General features: G+C 36.5%; 2 protein-coding genes and 1 long non-coding RNA gene across 4 annotated transcripts; 1 reads left to right on the top strand and 2 right to left on the bottom strand.

Annotated features, from left to right (window-relative positions):
- Positions 1-6,274: 6,274 nt before the first annotated feature.
- Positions 6,275-13,870, bottom strand: LOC120346515 (ciliary microtubule associated protein 1A-like). 2 transcript variants are annotated; one of them, XM_078115440.1, is made up of 4 exons: positions 13,617-13,870; positions 12,875-12,985; positions 10,895-11,008; positions 6,275-6,959 (listed from the first exon to the last, which is right to left on the bottom strand). In XM_078115440.1, the coding sequence occupies exons 1-4, from the start codon at positions 13,663-13,665 to the stop codon at positions 6,475-6,477; spliced, it is 759 nt and encodes a 252-aa protein (XP_077971566.1). In that variant the 5' UTR covers positions 13,666-13,870; the 3' UTR covers positions 6,275-6,474. The 2 variants fall into 2 exon arrangements, with proteins under 2 accessions (XP_077971566.1, XP_077971567.1); XM_078115441.1 differs by lacking the exon at positions 6,275-6,959 and adding an exon at positions 8,719-10,041 and having other exon boundaries at positions 13,617-13,869.
- A 2,005-nt stretch (positions 13,871-15,875) lies between these two features.
- On the top strand, positions 15,876-17,655 carry LOC120345425 (uncharacterized). The gene is made up of 3 exons (XR_005569910.2): positions 15,876-16,195; positions 16,855-16,923; positions 17,490-17,655. It is a non-coding gene; the product is annotated as an uncharacterized LOC120345425 (long non-coding RNA).
- Positions 17,656-19,535: 1,880 nt separating this feature from the next.
- LOC120346517 (universal stress protein Sll1388-like) lies at positions 19,536-20,042 on the bottom strand. The gene has a single exon (XM_039416283.2). The coding sequence runs from the start codon at positions 20,040-20,042 to the stop codon at positions 19,536-19,538; it is 507 nt and encodes a 168-aa protein (XP_039272217.2).
- Between the last annotated feature and the right edge of the window lie 90 nt (positions 20,043-20,132).

Genomic DNA, 20,132 nt, shown 5'->3' with positions numbered 1-20,132 from the left:
TGTATTAAGATTAAAACTATCTGAACTAATAATTGTTAAAATTATTGTTTTTGTTTCATCTCCGGTTCAACAATGTCAGCCACCATCTCAAATCAACACTATCACAGCGGATGGCAATAGTAACTGTGACGTCAAACAATCTATTTTCTCAACGCGGTCATTTGCAAAAGATATTTTCTGAGTGCGGCCTTCACAAAATGAAACTTTTCCCAGCCCGGTTCTAACCATTAGCCTGAAGGTATTGTAGCGAATGTGCATTGTGTAATTATGGATTATAATGTATTTAACTCTTTCATATTAATAGCATGTAATATTTCACAAAATAGGCCGCATTATGTTTCGCAACAGCGATAATGGATTCGCTCCATGTATTGCCTTTCTCGTTTCGACCACGTTCGTTTCCGGTTTGCCGAGAATGCTCTATAATATTGTGTTTTTTGTTTCACTCGATATATGACTTGAGATCTGACCGTAATCTTACTAATTAAGAATTAAGTGTGTACAATTTTATCTGTATTTGGAATTTGGATCGTGCATCTTTTCAATAATATACAACAATTCGACAATCATCATCGTGTGCTTATTATCGTCTGAGGGAATCCAGATTGGAGTCACATTCCATAACACGTGAAATTAATAACGTGGGAATCGAACTTTGAATATTAGGGTGAACAGCCTTTATCTCTAAGACCGCATCTTGTCTCTCTATAGTATATATAACATACAAACAAATAGGAGTTCACCTAACAGTACCATGCTTAAAATCAGCTTTTGCGCAAAAGTACTACTCTAAACCTTCCTGGCGAATCACTGAGAACTGGAGAACACAAGGAGAACTGGCTTGTTTATTCCATCACCCTTGTGCGTGTTCGCGTTGTTCAATCTTCGCGAACTACCTACCCAGATTGTCAATGGACTGCAGCGAAGTACAAAAGGACAGTTTTTGACATGAAAGCAGGCTAGGGCAAAGCACTTGTTTTTGGATATAATATGCCATTAAATGACGCTTAAAGATCACTGTTTTGAGTTATAAAATACGGCACTACCAATTAAAAGAACTAATAGCTAAATTTAGCCAATTCTCTCACAGCTTTTGCGGGACCAATTTCTTGTTAGTGCAACAAAAGTAAATCTTCATGACAAAAAATGACCAGTTATTTGTAAATGTAAATGTTTGTCACCATGTTGGTGTTATTGGACACGTAGTGGACATAACGATCGTTTCAATATTATTGGACACGTAGTGGACATAACGATCGTTTCAATATTATGTTGTTGTTGTTGTTCTTGTTCTTGTTCTTTGACACGTTTTTAAAAAGTCGCTTTTCTCTTCGAATACTGGACCAATTGCTTTGAAATTTTCAGTGGTTAAAGATTAATTTTTTCGCTAGAAGGCTATTACTTTTGTTTATTCTTACATTTTATATGAATCCTATGAGATATGATATTTCATACAAAATTTCGCGGTATTTATTTTTACTCATGGGAACACTGTTTTACACTTATTTCAAGCGGTTTCGCGATCGATTGTCTTGCTCAGTACTACAGCTACTGTAGGTCGGTACTGGTAAGTTGCCATACCGGTACCGTAACGCAGTGAAATTGACTTATTCCTTCCGCGGTATTACTAATGCTGCAATGCAAGTTTTATAGCCTATCGTATGCGGAACGGAATATCAGACCTACAGGTTCGGTACCGGTACTGGTAGCTCAGTACGTAAGTACGATACTGGTACTGGTGCCGGTACCGGTGTCTTACCACAATGAAATTACCGTAACTTATTCTTTCACGGTCCTACCAGTGCAGTAATGCAAGCGTTGTAGCACTTGTAGCCTACTATATTTGTTTATTTTGATGAGAGTCTACTGGAAACAACATAAAATTTGAAATGGAAGAATTGTTCTGTGATCAATTATCTGTCCTAAAGTGTAAACAACATAAAATTTGCAAGGGAACAACTGTTCTGTGATCAATTACCGTATATGGCCTACAGTGTACAGGTAAGATGCTGGCTGACTGCTAACCGGTACTGGTAGCTCAGTACGTAAGTACGATACTGGTACTGGTGCCGGTACCGGTGTCTTACCACAATGAAATTACCGTACGGTAACTTATTCTTTCACGGTCCTACCAGTGCAGTAATGCAAGCGTTGTAGCACTTGTAGCCTACTATATTTGTTTATTTTGATGAGAGTCTACTGGAAACAACATAAAATTTGAAAGGGAAGAATTGTTCTGTGATCAATTATCTGTCCTAAAGTGTAAACAACATAAAATTTGCAAGGGAACAACTGTTCTGTGATCAATTACCGTGTATGGCCTACAGCAGGGGTGGCCAACCTATGGCGCATGCGCCAAACGTGGCGCATTGCATGATTAGAAGTGGCGCATTGCATCTTTAACCCTTTTCATGCCAAAATTGTTAATTGCACTTGGCTTCTCAAGCCGAGCCGTTTTTTTGCGATTTACATGGTGACTTTTGATTGTACCTAAAATTTATTCTCCTTACTCCACGTCGCCCACTTACGGCTTGTTGGAATTGGAAACAACAGGCGATTATCGACTTTAGTTTTTGGACGAACTTTATCACATTCATTCTAGACTTTTAGCAAAAATTAGTAAAATTTACTATTTTTCCCTACTGAAGTAAAAAGTTCAGAACTTCTGGAAAAATAGAAAATCGTCATTTATCAGCTTGAAACATGGATTTTCCATTGCCCAGACTTCCCAAATATCTCCCAATAACCATTGAACAACCAGTTGAATTGCCCAAGCCTAAAAAATTTATTATAAATCAACCCACAACATGCTGAAAAGGACCCCTAAATACCACCTTTTTCATCCAAACTTCAAATGACCGTTGTCAACAAAAGCGAAGCGTAAAATACGTGTGTATATATGTGTGTGTATTATAAATTTATATAATTTCAACAAGAAGCGGACATTAGGCGTGGGAATACAAGAGATTTACGGCGCATCTGAAACATTATGTTTAAAACGTGGCGCATGGTATGTGAAAGGTTGGCCACCCCTGGCCTACAGTGTACAGGTAAGATGCTGCCTGGCTGCTAACTCAGTACCGCACCTACGTTAGGTACCGGTACCGCCGTGAATTCAGCTCTCATCTCTTTGTTGGACACGTAATGAACATAACGATCGTTTCAATATTATGTTGTTGTTCTTGTTCTTTGACACGTTTTTAAAAAGTCGCTTTTCTCTTCGAATACTGGACCAATTGCTTTGAAATTTTCAGTGGTTAAAGATAAAAATTTTCTCCAGAAGGCTATTACTTTTTTTTTCGCTATGACGTCATCAAAATTATGTGACTCTACGTGTCCATATATTTGAGCATAGCTCTCTTATTCTTGTTCTTTGACACGTTTTTAAAAAGTCGCTTTTCTCTTTGATTACTGGACTAATTGCTTTGAAATTTTCAGTGGTTGAAGATGAAATTTTTCTCCAGAAGGCTATTACTTTTATTTATTTCAAATATTTCTGTTAGCTCTGTAAGATTTGTTTTTGTTTGCTATGACGTCACTAAACGTTCTGCGGGTATTGGACGCCATTTTGTGTCCAACGAACCATCTTGCAATTTCAATTCACGCTGTCACAAGACAGGACCTTCTAAAGATAGAGAAGTTCTGGTACCGTAACACAGCGCGGTGACACTGAACTAACTCGTAGCTGTCAAAAGCTTGAAAATCCATACAAACATGGGAAATAAAAAGATGAAACTTGGCAGGTGGGTAGAGTTGTGTTTCTTTTAACCATATTTGAAGGTTTCGCGTTTCTACATTTGAAGGAGGGGGAATAGGGGGTGTGCATTTCCGATACGTCGATAATATCTTTGTCAACCAATTTGCGACCACCGTGTTTTCGTCTGTTTGATTGCTGTGATGTGGTGCTTTGTTTATAATTTAACGAGTTTTGTTCGAAATAACCGTGTTCTTGAAATATATGACGGTCAGAAATGCAATTAGAAGCCCAATGTTTTCACGCTGTCACAAGACAGGAACTTCTAAAGATAGAGTAGTTCTGGTACCGTAACACAGCGCGGTGACACTGAACTAACTCGTAGCTGTCAAAAGCTTGAAAATCCGTACAAATATAAGAGATAAAAAGATGAAACTTGGCAGGTGGGTAGAGTTGTGTTAACCATATTTGATAGTTAGGCTACTTCTCTCCCCCGGGATAAATATGTAAATCCTATCCTAATACGTCGATAATATCTTTGTCAACCAATTTGCGACCACCGTGTTTTGTCTGTTTGATTGCTGTATGGCTGCGTATACGATAGTCTCGACGCAGCAGAAACGATGATCAAGGCTTGAAATCCGTGGTCGCAAATACGTCTTTCGAGTGCCGTACTTTGGGGATTTGTATAGCTTTAACCCTTTGTCGTAGAAAGTTAATACGAGGTTTAGCGTGTAGAATAAATGCCGCCAATGCACCCACGGTGAAAAAATTAACGGGTTAGATATATTGGTTTTTGTTTTATAGCGGTTTGAATGAAATTGTCCGCAGACTGGCTACACCACCCTAGGCCTGGTGAGTTGTCCGTGTAGTCGAATTGTCCATCAGCCTTAAACGACTATGACAGTCACTGTACCAAAAATTGTACCCCGATTCGGGTGGTGTTAAGTTGACGCATGTTATTTAGTAACGTTTTTATGTGAAATGTTTGACTGTGGTTCGGTACCTGATCCTGACTCATATCACGAGATATTACAACTGATGTTTCAATTGTCACAGGACCTAAAATATATATGACAGTCCCTGTACCGTCACGGTACCCCGATACAGGTACTGGTAAGTCACCGCCGGTATGTTAGTCGTTGGTCACCGCATATGATTTTTGGGGAGTTGTTCTGCGTGTCCATATATTTGAGCATTGCTCTCTTGTGTTGTTGTTCTTGTTCTTTGACACGTTTTTGAAAAGTCGCTTTTCTCTTCGAATACTGGACCAATTGCTTTGAAATTTTCAGTGGTTAAAGATTAATTTTTTCGCTAGAAGGCTATTACTTTTATTTATTTCAAAATTTTGCGTGAATTCTATGGAATTTGATATTTCATCTAAAATTTTGCTGTATTATTTTTTATCCATGGGAACACGGATTTTAGTCAGTGTCATGACTGGCTGTACGTTTTGATTCTGCAAAATTCTTGCTACTGGAAATTCAAAACTTTTTTGAGGGTACCGGTAGCGTCAAAGGTACCGGTAAGGACTGATTCGCTCTGATATGACGTGTCCATATATTTGTGCGTAGCTCTCTTGTTTTGTTATCGCATAAGATGCAGTGTGAGTGGCCATGTGCGTAGTCCGTAATATAGGTTCTTTTTTGCCTTTTATCTATTTCACAGCAGTTAACTAAGTGGACGGCGTTGAAAATGAACATGCCGGGTCGTATTTCTGTAAATTGCAATCCCATGCGCGTGAGTATTGCTGTACTACTAGTCCCCCCAGAGGCGAGTCACCATTCTTCATGATTGGTCTCATACCTAAGACGTTTCTACCGGTATGTATGAAAAATCTCACCTGTTAATTTTATTTAAACAAATATGTGGCGGGACTGGAATTGTCCTACTTTTTTATTGTTTTGTATTTTATTTATATTTCGTGTCTAGTTATTGCATATGCATTGGTGTGTGGAGCCCTAATTCGCCCGACAGTTAGATTTAGTTACTCGACTCCAACCACCACTGCATATATGAACTATGCTGCGGATTCGCAGTGTCAACCTCTTTCTACTTTGCTGTCCTAAGAGTAAGCGTTGTATTTTGTCGCTCTTATTTTATCTGCTTCAAGCGTGGATTTTACACTATTTAAAAAAAGTCTCTTCGTTGGCATCGTGAACTTCGAACCTATTTGTGTGGCTTTGCAGCACACGGGATCTTCTGAACTAATTATTACAGTATCACTAGACTGTATTAGTGGCGAGCACCTACCGGTATTCCGGTTAAGTCGTACTGCTGCAAATACAGCTTTCAAACATTAAAAACAACTGTAACAGTTTATTACGCACTGAACTATTTTTTAAACTTTATGCCTTCGTCTAACAGACTCTAACAGTCTAATTTGTCCTTGGTCTTTTGTTTATGAAAGTGCCATAGCCTACTTCATAACACTGGTAGTTTATATGCTTCACTCCTGTTTCGATTATTAACAGTTTTTACGCGAGTATTCAATTTGTTCGGTTTAACTGAACTTGATATAACAAGAATGAACGCCTCCCCTTGCCATGAAAACGTGTTTCACTTGATCTACTCACAGAATTTCGTGTGTTCAGTTGATTTATGGCATAAAACAGAAAAGCACTAGGGTGACTAGACTACAACATCGACGCGACACAATATTGGGCTTTAAAAGCAAATAAACAGCAGGCATTAAAATTTTAAATGTATCAATCTGACTGTATAAAATTTGAGCGAAGTGCGTGATGAAATGACAAAATAGAGAAACAAAAATAGTTTCATTAGTTGAAGCCAACGTCGATTATCAAGGGAGTGATGAATTCAGAGTGCCGTATACCCATAGAAAATGAAGGACTGCGTTTCAAGTGGTATGATACACGTTCTGCATTGTGAGCTCCCGGACCCGGTTTCTTTGTACTGTCGCTCGGCATATAACACCGGGCACTCAGAGAATACTGAGGAGCTGCTCTTCTTACCGTATTGTAGTTGGGAACTCTGTATCCAGCAGGACCAGGAGTCTTTGCGAGGTCTTCGGCAAACCCCATCGCACTTGTTCGACCTCTCAGTGTGTAGCAAGCGCTCGATGGCTTGTTGGGTACATTGGATCCCAAAGCACTAGGCAACTTGTAAGTATTTGGGGAAGGATTAGCATCAAATCTTCTATATTGTGTTCGTGCTGACATGGAATACCTCGGTGCGCATCGCTCGTTTTGGGGATGCACCGATTCCACCCGGTAAGTTCCTGGACCGGGATTGTTAAAGGGTCCTAAATAGAATATGAAAGTTGTTAAATAATCTGTTCTAACTATTCTTCTTGCATTAGAGAAGGGAAAGGTTTCTTCAAACTGAGCCCCCTTGGAGGCAACAGGGCGGTCACCCGAGGGTCACAACTCACGAGCTTATGCTCTTGTTTTCACTAGGTATCATTCTCTCGTTTCTTGACAATTTATCGATTAACTTCATGCATGAAAAAACTGATGGAAATGCGTGGGTAGTTGTATAGAACTGACAGTCTTTGAGAACTGTATCGTACTATACTAGCGGTATTGAAATTGTTAGCTCATAATGTGAATACACGACCCATGTCTCATTCAATGACCCCGTTTTGATAGGCTTAGTGTTCGTTTTCATAACTTGCCACAGCGTGTACAAAATCCGGTGCTCCTGAAGTATGCGTACCAAGATAGAGTACACCAGAACGTAGTATGTGTACCAGGTTAGGCCATAATTTTGGGTACAAATACTACGGAAGACACTTGGCTAGTCCCTGAACTCGTAATAAAACTAAAATAAGGAAATTGGAATGAAATTGTGCCTAACCCTAACCTGGCACACATACTACGTTCCGTTGTTCTCCATCTTGGTACGCATACTTCAGGAGCACCCAAAATCCTACATATTTAAATGAGCGTTGGAGTTTAGCAATCCATACAGCCAAATGTTACATACTTGGAGATAAATCGAGTGTAATTTGAATGTTTATAGACCGTAAAGATCGGGCAGATAATTATGCCGCCAATACATCATTTCCAAAGGGAAACAAAATCCAAAATTGAAGCAGATTCGAACATAAAATAGCAAAACAATGCATATGTACCCTTCGAGTTCAATAAAGAGATTTATTATCCCTTTCATTCATCGGAGCCTTGCAGGATTTCTCAGCTAATTACGAATATGAATCAACTCCGTACACCTCCCGATATTTACTGTGGCATTAATGACAAGCCACTTGAGATTGCCAGGAATCTAGCTAGATCCATAATTAACGAAAAATTGACGCATATGTCACATTAATTATGCTGTGCATGATTGTTGTGTAGTGAAAAAGTGGGAATAGTACAATTATGAAATTCTGATTCAATTTTTCTGACCAACTTTGAGTGTTTCCAGCAGAGAATAACTTTATCCCGAGTTATATTGGGGAAAATTTAAAATCAGAATGAATTCTTGTGCTCGTCTAATGAATAATGATATAATACATATTGGACAACTTTGACAAATTTGGACAAACCTTCAAATTAAATCTGAAATGCTCCCGATTTATGTGATGCATGAAATTCACATTTCGTAATGCTATGCTCATCTAATTCCGAGAACCTAATTGAGAATAAACAATATAGATCTTGTACAGACTCATGTACAGACTCAGACAAACTCACGTACAGACTCATAGATATATATATATAATATGCGCTCAGGTACCAATGATCGATCTCATCATCGCGGGTAATGATTTCCCAAGGCCACGGCTGGCTTCTTGGATTAAGCTTATTGGGTCCAGTAGGCTATCGACCTTTGATTCCGAGTCACATTGAAAAATTCAACTTCTTATATTTCAAAATTGGGAAAAACATTGGTTGCAAAGATAATATATCGAATGATTCTGTGTCCTGTACTGGCAAGTCACAATTTCGAAAACTACGCTTCTACTTTTTCTATAATAGACAGAACTAATTAAACTAATTGCACTAACAATGTTATGATAGCTATTCTAACGCCATATGTAAATCAGCAGTTACATAAAGTTCAACGAAGCTTGATAAAATTTATTAGCATGCAAAAAAAAATAAAATGATCAGCAACGTACTTCGATGGAGAAGAAATATTTTATTTTTCACAAAGAAAAAATTTCATTGTAGATGATAATATTCTAATAAAGTCGGACAAACATTCAGCTAAGTCAAAGTATAAGGACCACTAAGAAAAGTGAAACATACTATACATGAAACAACTATAAAAATTCTGTTATATAAAGTTTACAATGTATGGACGGTTAATATGAACAAGACGGACACTATAAAGTATTCAATTCGGATATACATTTTGTATCTGGCTCAAAATTGGAGGCCAATCAAAATTCTACTAATGGGCGGATTAATCTTGATAAAATTCCACCCACGATAATTATGTACGGCTTAATTTTTTTTAAATATGGAAATGAATCTCAATGGTGAAAAGGTATGGCTTTTGGTCATGGACGGCTAAGTGCATTCAAAAGAAAAAATGTTTATAAATTATTATTACAGCAATCTTAATTTCAAATGATAAATTTTGTAAATGTTTTACATTAGTTCCTAAAGAACATTGCCATAAGACCATTCTTATAACTTAACTCGTGTTTAACGCTAAGGGCATAGGGTTTGATACTTATTTAAAATTATAAAAAAAAAAATCACTATTTTAGAGGTATCAAAACATAATTTCAAACACTTGATAATATTATAATTTAATAGTTTTTTTGAAAAATACGAGATTTTACATACGAAAATACGAAAATTTACATATCACTAACTTTTCTTTTCACAATCGTTAAATTTTTGTTTGGTCAACACAACCCTGTTTTTCGAAATGGCATAAAAATGCACATCAGTCAAGAACGTCTATGATCAGAGGAGTAATAAATTCGGAATGCCGGATGCCTATCGAACATGCTGGAGCTCTGGTTTTATTCATGTATACCTTTTCTGGAGAGTGAGCACCGGGACCAGGTTTTCGGGTATTATCGCCAGGCATTTCGTTTCGCCCTAGCATGGAATAAAGGGGTTGTTTTGTTCGGCTTACATTGGGACTAGTAACATCGTATTTCGCTGGGCCCGGGGTTCGGGCCAAATCTTCATCAAATCCGTTAATTTTAGAACGCCCTGTCATGGAGTAAGCTGAACTTGCATTTTTATTGATTACCCTGGGTCCTACTAGTTGGGGTAAGGAATACGCATTGGGAGCTGGATTTGCATCTCGCTTCCTAAATCGTGTGCGCATAGACATGGAATACTTAGGGGCGTGTCTTTCACCCTGGGGATGCACCCGTTGATTGTCATATGTGCCCGGGCCAGGTGTTTTAAAACCCCCTTTTTTGTGAAATAATGCAATGAAATAACCATTGTGTAAAGAATAAAATAAAAATAGCAAAGAAAATAAAAATGAAGAAAATGCGATTGGAATAATCAAAACCAGAACACCGAGAAGATGAGATGATTTCATGATGATGAAGTTGACGCAACAACGATGCAGATTGAAAGTTGAGAAAATGAAAAAACAGAATGCTTGATTAGAGACTACATAACTACATAATACTAATAATCTAGGTATAAGATAGAATCAAATGCAAGATGCTTGTAAAATGATTATATAAAATTTGGCTTGAAGTGCTATAATTACATCGAACTCAAGTTTGATGAAATACATTCAATTGAGGCATAGTGATACATACATTCTACAGGTTCTGTCACAAAACTTTCAAAAATGTTTTTGTATTACACCACATAGAATTTGAGTAGTCTTCCGTAAATATGAGTTCTATCCAACGATTTATCTTTCTCCCATAACAGTAAACAGTGTTAATCACTAACGCAATTTGTTGCGTGTTTGCTTATTGGAATAAATGGCGGGTATATTGACAAGAGGTAATAAATATGATCTTTTTTGTAGGAATATGCCGTAAAAAAATTTTTTTTTAGCTCACAACGAAACTGGGACTAAATGGTATTGCTAATATTCTCGAGCATGTTGTATAGAACAAATAATTTTATGTCCAGTTTTATCCAAATATTGCTAGTTCTAATTTTAATAATATCATGACAATATGCTACTGATTAAAGGCGCAGCACATCTATGATAAACACTACTGTACAGGAGATTATTTCTTACTAAAAGAATTGCAGATTGCTTTTCATTATTCGTTTTACTTGGAAATTCACTTACTTAATTCTGGCTGTCTTGCAAGCATCGAATATTTAGGTTCGCCTTCCGGTCCATGCCTTGTATAACGTGATTCTATCAGGTATTTTGGTCCAGGACTTACATCCTTAGAGAACACTGTTATATATAATGAAAAAAATATCACCGATTTTGGAACTCTTCAATAACTTACGATTCAGTAATGTTACGAGAAGGTTTAGATAAAAATACGGTTGCTGTTTGCGCAAGGTTACCTGACGATCACATAATTTATTGTTTCCAAACAATGTAGTACCAATGAAAGACCGGACATGCTTTTTGCGATAATTGAAGTGGCCTGCCTTGAGTAAATAATATTATGCTATTACGATAAGACTTATCAGATACAACTGAAAGTATTAACATGCGCGCATATAGTTCATTACAATTTTGCTGCGTATTAGTGAGGGATAGTACAAAAATTCCGTTCAGTTCATTTATTTAACCCAATTTATTATGGCGAGAGTGAAATTCACGTGTTTTGGCAGCCTGAATGTTATGAAGATTATACATTTCTTCATAGTAAAGTTATTTCGTTATTGTGTTTGCTCAGTCCCAACACACACACAATATGAAATTAAAATATATTTACACGAAGTGGTTGCGATAGTCGTTAATCATCCACAAAATTACTAAGATTTTACATTTGTGAATGGTTACGAACAAGTTATAACGTTAGGTACATATCCAAAATCATCATCGAATTGTACGAGGTATATATTAAAAAATTTTGGTATTTCGAGTAAATTAGCTTCTAGGCTTGTTTTTAGCCATGTTACTAACTCCATAATTGTAAATAAAACCCAGACGAGAAAACGGATCTGTTAAGTGTTCTTTACTTGGCATCTGCATTCTTGTTGCAAATAAAATTTTTGGCCCTGCTGACTTAAATCATTAAGTCGAGGACACTTTAGAACATCTCATATTACCCAAACGTGACTTCAATTGAAAGCTAACTTTAGTAGTTTCAGGCCCTACTTGAAAGTCTCTTTAGATTATTCCGATTACTTAAATTAGCTCGTTTAGACGTTATAGTGTAATCCGTTCAATGGGCTTGTCTTTTGAGAAGTGATTTACAAAAGATAATTTTCTACGTTTCTTTAATAATCCTTAAATTCCAAGTAAACGCACAATTGAACTTCGCTCATTGTTACCTCAAGGACATTGAAAGCCAATTTACAATGGCCATTTATGAGGTACGCCATTAAACGTTGGCAGACTCCAATAACATAAAACTGTTTCGATCGAGACGACATTTGTTATAATAAACAAATGCTGAATCCAAATTTAAATACATATTAGATATCGGTGGTGTGGTCTATTATCCCATATATGAATTTCACAAAGAAGTTATTTTGGAAATTAATTTAACATAGCGGCCATTAGGAATCATCTCATTCTGATTAAAAAAAAAGCAATTTATTTCAAATTATATTTGAAGGGAGGTCGCAATTACATTTTTCGGTATATTTTAAATTTATTTTGTACACCAAAATCAAGCTTGAATATGTAGATCGTTACGTTGATGAGTTGACACGGCTGATTTGGGGTTCGGTGTAAAACTTAACGTACAAGTACATTTGTTCACGCATGTAAATGCTGCAAATCATGGACCGTGATTCAATATGATAGAATAAGGTGCATTTCGGTTTCAATTGGTGCCCTATAGATTCAGAATGTCTGCATAATACACAATGTGGCAATATGCACCGGCCTGACAGCACTCGAAATTCACCTCATTCGATTACAGATAGCTTTTTCGCGTTCAAATAGGCGGAATTTCAGCAAACAAGCTCAATTTGCTAAAATGCTTATTCCTCCAAACACGCACAACCACACATGGTAGATCCTTATTATGATCTCGTCGGACCACAAAACGTTACAGTTTTCATTGCATCTTGTACATTGAAACACGCGAAAGTATTTCGTCATTTGAACCAGATTATCAATACACAGCAAACTTACTTGAATTGTCTAGTCTCATTCCGAATGAATACGAAGGCTTTTGATGTTTTGTGAAATCATGTCCTTTGAACCCAACCGTACTAGGAAGTCCATATCTACCAGGCCCAGGACCTGAAAATATACATCACTCTTACGTTATATCTATCTACTATAATACAAGTTCTTGCGCACATTGTACGTTGTCAAAAATTAATATTCAAGGGCACTTATACACATTTGAGCACAGTTATCCAATGTGCAAATATATTGGCAAATAAGGACATTAACACACGGGCATTAATGTGATAGACAGGCTGCCTGATTTTATATCACCAGCATTATATTATACAGATAGTGAAAGGTGTTAATCACTACTTTTTCTGCCTATGTACGGGCGTACGCCTTGTCTGACTGCAAGAATAGGGATGGCAAAATTAAGACGAATAGCGAAAAATATATGAAGTTTCAGAAGTATTGTTTTACACTTACAGAAATATGTCACCGATATATTTTGTAAGGCTATGAGTAGTTTCTCAGTGAAGTCTTTTTTTCCTGATAATTGACTATTGACACTTTTTGTTCACTATGAAGATATATATATATGTATATGCACACATGTACTTGTATTTATGTCTGTACTTACATATAGCTACGTATATTTTAATTGAATACACAATATAGTAACCATTGGGCAGATTTCAGTCAGAGTTATGTGTTGTTATAACTCTAATCTATGCAAGAAAAATGCCTAATCCATACTAACCTCTTTCACGCGCTGCGATCATTGTTTTCTTTCTTTCAGTATCCTCCATTATATTTCACCTTTTGACGTGTTTCCAACTAGATCAGACGCCACAAGTACACACTAATCTATGTAATTAGAGTGAAATGCAGAATAAAGTAAACTTCACTGCCTTCTCGCTTGCTAATGGGAGTGATAAAGTGACTGTATAAGACCCACGAGATTCCTGTCGACCTGGTTGCCCTGACGCCTGGTGCCTGGCAACCGACTCTCTCCCGTCTCGCAATCTACAGCACTCAACCATTTTCTAAAAGCTTTTTCTTTTGCTTTGTTTGCACTGAACGTCGTTCTCTCCTAGTGTGATCCGCAATGTATCTTTGATAGCTTCGAGGTGTTCTGCGTACTTTTGTAAATATTAGCCTATTGTGCTCTTCGGTAGGCGGTATTGTGTTCGCCTCGATTTAGACAAAAGATGGAATTTTGACACCGAATCGTGTGTGTAACAAGGTCTTAACTGCTCTAAGATCGGTTACCAAATGTAATTATTTTAGCGTTACAGTTTACAAGCTGTCTCGCAGCGCAAACATTCCCAATAAGACGATGTAAAAAAAAAAAATTATCACAGAATACCAGAATCGCTGAAATTATTTTAGTTTTATCATTTTCTTCTTATTGGAACATGACACACGATCTGTTCTTCTAAACACAGAGGTTTGAGATATTTTTGCCGATACTATATCAAATCTAAGTTATTGTCTATACTGTATGCGGAGTTGGAGGACAAGAACCGATCCTAGATGCAGCTAACATATGAACCATTACTTGTTTATCATAAATTTAATCTTCCTGTTTTTTACCCATTTTGCTGAGATGTCAAAATTAAACAGATCTCTCATTTTCAAGTATGATATGTAACATGTTTCACAAAAATATTTCGAGTAAATTCATAAGGCTAAGTAATTAACTGTTTGTTACATCCAACATTGAAATTGAAAAAATGTTATTGACTCTGAGTTAATGTGCTCTCGCGTAGGTCTTTTAAAGCCATTTAAGTGTCATTGATGGTTTTCAACAAGTGCTTGTAAATACAATGATGCGCATCGCATACGGTCGTCTGAGATTGATTTAGAAAAGCAAATTATTAAACTTCTGCGCTTTCAAAACGAGTAGACGGGCGTACTGTTTATTTTACAATGTTGATATAAGAAACATTCAATAAATAGCAGGAAATCACTCGTGCTAGTTGATCTTGAATTGGGAAGAAAGTTTTCGTCTGGTCTGTTTGGTCAATTTAATTCACATCTATTATGTCTCAAATATATTAAAGTGAATATATTCGGTTAAGAAAATCTAATAACGTCTAATTTCAATGCCTCCTTCGGTTGTGCAACGGAATTCAGTCCAGCAAAAAGAGATCTAATATGAAAAAAGGTTATGCGTGATGCTCGTACGAAAGCGGGGTAACACAATTTGCATTGACAAAACAAAAATAGATCAATATGTCCACTGGCAATGGAGGTATTTCGTGCTTTTGGCCCCAAAATAATTCTTTTTATATTTTAATATTGTGTGATTTTTTATGTTTGTTTCGAAAATGTTGCGATGTTTTTTGAAAGCAGACTATCTAATATTAACTAAATATTAAAGCGACAATCGTTAAATTCAACTCCATTCGCGGATAAAATGAAAACTAGTAACTACTTATTTCAGTTGTTGCAACTCAGTTGACGTTTTTTAGCATTGTGGTCAGAACCGATTTTTCTACCAGAAGTCCCAAGCCAGAGTTAGAGTCAAAATTTGTATAAGTCAGGGTTTGGATAAAGATCTTCTCCCGTAAAATCGCTTTGATACAACTGAATGAGTAAGTTATACTTTTCCAACAATAACATGAAAGTCCACTTCGCGTCAGTTCTATTTTCACCAATCACCATATATACCCCAATGGTTTAGGCCTTCAGGAATTTTTCATTGCAGTACTTTTCATGAAGTTAGCTTGACTTGCGACCTCAGTCATAATGCTAAATTATAAAATTACATATTAGAACATATAATATTCAATGTGCTGTGTGGCGTATTAGGAGAGTGGGGATTGCCAACCTTCTAAAGCTGCCACAGACATTCATTCTCACCGTCCATGAATCTGTTGAAAAGTGAATATTGATTGAATTGAGACAGATCTTGGTTTATTCGATGTAGTACAAAATATACGATTTAATACCAGCTTGCTTTGTTCAAGCATGCCAACAAAACGGGGCGTCGAAACGCCCGGTGAAACAACCGAGGAAAAAATAGGGAATACCCCAAATGTTCTCCTTATTAAGTCCCCTGTGGTGACCGAAAAACTGATATTAGGCGTAGAGCGAAAAGGCAATATAGTTCTTGTTCTTGTCTGTTTCGAATTTCATCATTGCAGTTAGTAATCGTTTAGTCGTGTACGCGCGGTGTATATAGCTTACAGATAAGCTTTGAATACAATTTTTCTAATATGACGAGGAACAAAACGAGTGGGTTCACATATTATTCTACTGGAATAATTTTTAAGTTATTTCTGGCAATTGTTGTGGTATTTTCTCTTGCGACTGCAGTTAAGGCTGTATACTGTGAGTATTAAATAATTATACAATCTTAACACGATTCTTCTGATTACCACGGCAGTATGTAATCTGTAGATGATTTTATTAAAAGAACAGTTGATGGGGTACAACAGTGAGAGCCATCAGAGAAACCTAAATAATTGCATTTATATGGCGTAGTACAAGCATTCAACCGTTGTATCCCAGACGAGACATATCCATTATCTGTAATCTCACGCCGTTACTCAAGCCTTTTAGAAAATGCATCAACCGAAGACACCCTATTTCTTAGACTAAGATTTTCATGAAATGTTTTTTAACCCTATTCTGGTACTTTGGCATTTAGTTCTTTATGTACAAATGTATACATCTGCAAATAAACCTAAAGTACAGGTTTCTGAAGAGTTCGGAAATTCCACTAAATGTCCATAAAACGAGGTGTTCAATCTTTTGCTCTGAATTTGTAGCGCCCTCCAGGTCACGGTAGGTGTCTGTTTTGTACCCCGATAAACGCTTTTTAGTAATTTTAGTGCGTTTATAACTGCGGGCCCCAGTGCGGGTTCAAGAGGCAGGGGTCACCTGGGATGTGCTCCGATAAGAAATCTAGGTTTGTGCGGTTCTGGTAAAAAATTGTTTAGCAAAAGTACACCGACGATAACAAGAGCTGAAAGTTTACTATTTTTCAGATTGTGCAAACTAGATGGATTGCCCTCCTGGAAGTTATTGCTACCATGGCGTGTGTAAAGATTTGATGGGTAAATGACGTTTCCGTATTTTAGTCTATATTCTTTGTAACGTGCCACTGATAACTAAACATTTTGATAAACTTATGGTAGTATCCCCTGGTTCAGCGCATACGTGAAATTATTCTTTAGTAAATTGCCAAAGAGCAAATTACTTGAGACAAATAGATTTTCGACACATCGAGTATCTCAGGCTTAAATTGAACTTGCGTGCTTTTTAATTAATATGGTTACAACCTTTGCTTTGTCAATGTCATTTTATTGCACTAGAATTATGCAACGTATTGCTACAATGTTTATGTTAGTGTTATTTTTGATACAAAAACCCACTCATGTCCTTTACTACTTTACTAATTGCTTTCAATAGTTTAGATTCGAATAAGCTCCTATTTTTTGTACATATTTCTTGCACTTCTTGAGCCATGCGTTTTACACCAAAATTTTCCAGTTTTTGAAAAATTGCAATACCGTTGGACTTTTCATTTGTTATAAGTAAGATCGTGCTTGACAAATGCTACATCTTCAGGTCACATATATTTGTTCATTGCTGTTTTGTTTTCATTCACTCTCTTATTTAGATGATGAATTCTGACGTACCGTAATCAAGTTGAATAAAGAACCAAGACGATAGAAGAACACACAATTTATACATTGATATTGCTTTACCTTTCGAATAGTCTCAGCATGTGTGATTTTTTATTGTCGATGTTATTTTAGATTAAATACAAAATTCTATTAACAATGCATGATATATATTTATTTCAAGGCTATGTTAAAAACTTCTAATTCTACCTAATTTGTTTGTAATGAAAGTTAAGTGTAAAACAAGAATTAATTTTTGAAACTTCGTCGAAAGTTTTGAAAACGGCTGCCAAATTTAGAATTCTACCGAGTACAAATCAAAGTTTTCAACTTCCTAGACGGGGGAGAATATTTCCCATTTTTCAAAGTGGATGGTCGGATTCAAATATTTTTTACTCTTTCAGGATTGATTTCATTCAAGACAATCATGTAGAAATTTTGTTACTCACGAAGTCAAGAACCGACAACTTAATTAAGAATCAGATTTATTTTAGAGTTGAAATTTGGTAATTTGAGACGAGAAGAAGAACATCCAACTGTTAGTGTTTCAAGTTTAATTAAGATGCTTATATCACTACAGAGCTTAATAAGCTTCAATATAACGTCCCTTATGTCGTTTGATGCATTTACCTCAATTGCTCCATATCTAAATTCGCCATTTGATATGTGCTAATTAACACATATATTTTAATCATAGACTAGTGTTTCAATTGTTGTTAGCTTGGTTGCAAATTTCGAACTGTTTTGAAAAACATTAGTTGTCTTTAAAATTATCTAATCCAGGGTGCATGGACACATTCCTTGCGGATCGCAAAACAATTTTAGCGTGTACTAAAACTAAACCATTGGCAAATATTTGTATTTATTGGCAGAACATTGTTGTGTTTTTAAGATGTTCTAACTGGGGTTGAGATCCAGAAATTTGAATCAGTTTCTAAATACCGATGTTGGGAATGATGTTTGTTAAAATGTTCGGAACGGAACTTTAATGTTGTATCTATAAACAATATGGGAATTTCGTCCTGTGATCGGTACAAGGAGAATGAATTGTCATATGCAGACAGGACCGAGCCGATAAGATAAGTCGCGCGTTTATCTCAACTTCGCACCTGAGCTTGCGTCTAGCAACTCCTTATTTGGAGAGACGTTTTGTGACTTTATTTTAGTAAAAATCACGCCCCTACTTTCAAGCGTGAGCCATGTGACAGCCATGACGAAACGCAGAGCTGGCTTTTTTTAGTTAGGTCCCGAAAGCCCAACTTGGACGGACTTGGTTGTTCTTTGACGATAGCACAAAATCTGCTCTTCCTTTCAAGCTATTAGATTAGTCAAATATAACAATTCATCAAGAAATAAGTGTCAAAAGAAAGGTGACAGAGGAAATCTGGGAGGAAACATATTTTCTTTCCTATATCAACTGTGTAAACCACAGTGTCTGATGTGCTTTCAAATGATACCTGCCAGCCACAAGAGAATATAATTTAAAGCGACATTACAAAACCGAACAACACAAAGAAAAATACCACGGTACTTCTCGGGAAGCAATTTTAAAATAACCAAAGGCTTAATTTTCTTTCTTAATTGAAAATATACGTCACCCATACAACATAATAATAGGGTGATCAAAACTCATGATTTCCTATTCTTTAATATATTTAAAGTAAGTAAACTCGCGATATTTTGATCACTTTTCAGTTTTCTTCGACTGCGGTCCGCGAGACCTCCTTAAACGTTTTAGCAGCCCCTCAAATTCGCAATCTTGGACCACCCTGATATCTAATCATAAATATCTATACATCAAAAGTTATTGATGAACGATATATCATCCGAGTATATTGAATAGTTATTGCTTTTTGATCAGATCGGATCATTTCCTGATTACAAATTTTGACACATCTGATTGCTAATCAATAATGAAAAACGACACGGTAATCACGAAATATTGGTCCATATATTAGTTAGCATTAGCATATACTTCGTGCAGTGAATAATTGAATTTCTGAATATAACAATTATAGCAAACATTTACACAATTGGTGACACTATTTAGTCTTCAATCTCCAGTCATCAACTGGAGGACATATCAGAGTTGGAAGGTGACTGTGATGCAAAACATAATCACTAACGGACCCAAGGAATGTTCTCCTAAGTGTTCCTCGTCCCCTGGAACCCATGACAATAACATTCGCCTCTTTTTTCCTTGCACACCCCACAATAGATTCACCAACCGCGCAGCTCGACTGTGCCAGTGCAACAAATTCGTGTTTCAGTTTGAGTTGATCACATTTCACTTCAAAATGCCTCTTAATTTCATTGACTCTAATTTTTGATTCGGCAAACTGCTGCTCCATGAGGGTTGCAATGGCAAACGCTGCTCCCGGACCAATAAACGGCATATCAGGACTTCCTATTTCAGCAACATGCATCAGTATTATATGATTTTCGGGCTTATTAATATGTTTCACGTAAAATTCAAAAGCTCGTTCCGAGTGTTCGCTGTCGTCAACACAAATTACAACTCGAAACTTTGAATTTGTTGTGCCAGTCATAGCTTTGAAATCAAACACTACTCAATATGCTGAAAGTTAGAAGTGAAAATTAATATTCGCATTATGGCACGAATAAAGATGCAATTTTAT

Source organism: Styela clava, chromosome 8, assembly GCF_964204865.1.
Source record: "Styela clava chromosome 8, kaStyClav1.hap1.2, whole genome shotgun sequence".
NCBI lineage: Eukaryota > Metazoa > Chordata > Ascidiacea > Stolidobranchia > Styelidae > Styela > Styela clava.
The sequence above is the reverse complement of the archived record's forward strand: the minus strand, read 5'-3'. Positions and strand labels throughout refer to the sequence as shown.

Coding starts and splice junctions, on each gene's coding strand:
- LOC120346517 (XM_039416283.2), bottom strand. CDS start 20,042: ATGACTGGCACAACAAATTCAAAGTTTCGAGTTGTAATTTGTGTTGAC.
- LOC120346515 (XM_078115440.1), bottom strand. CDS start 13,665: ATGGAGGATACTGAAAGAAAGAAAACAATGATCGCAGCGCGTGAAAGA. Junction 12,986..13,616: donor GATCGCAGCGCGTGAAAGAG/GTTAGTATGGAT, acceptor GTATATTTTCAG/GTCCTGGGCCTGGTAGATAT. Junction 11,009..12,874: donor AATGAGACTAGACAATTCAA/GTAAGTTTGCTG, acceptor TATATATAACAG/TGTTCTCTAAGGATGTAAGT.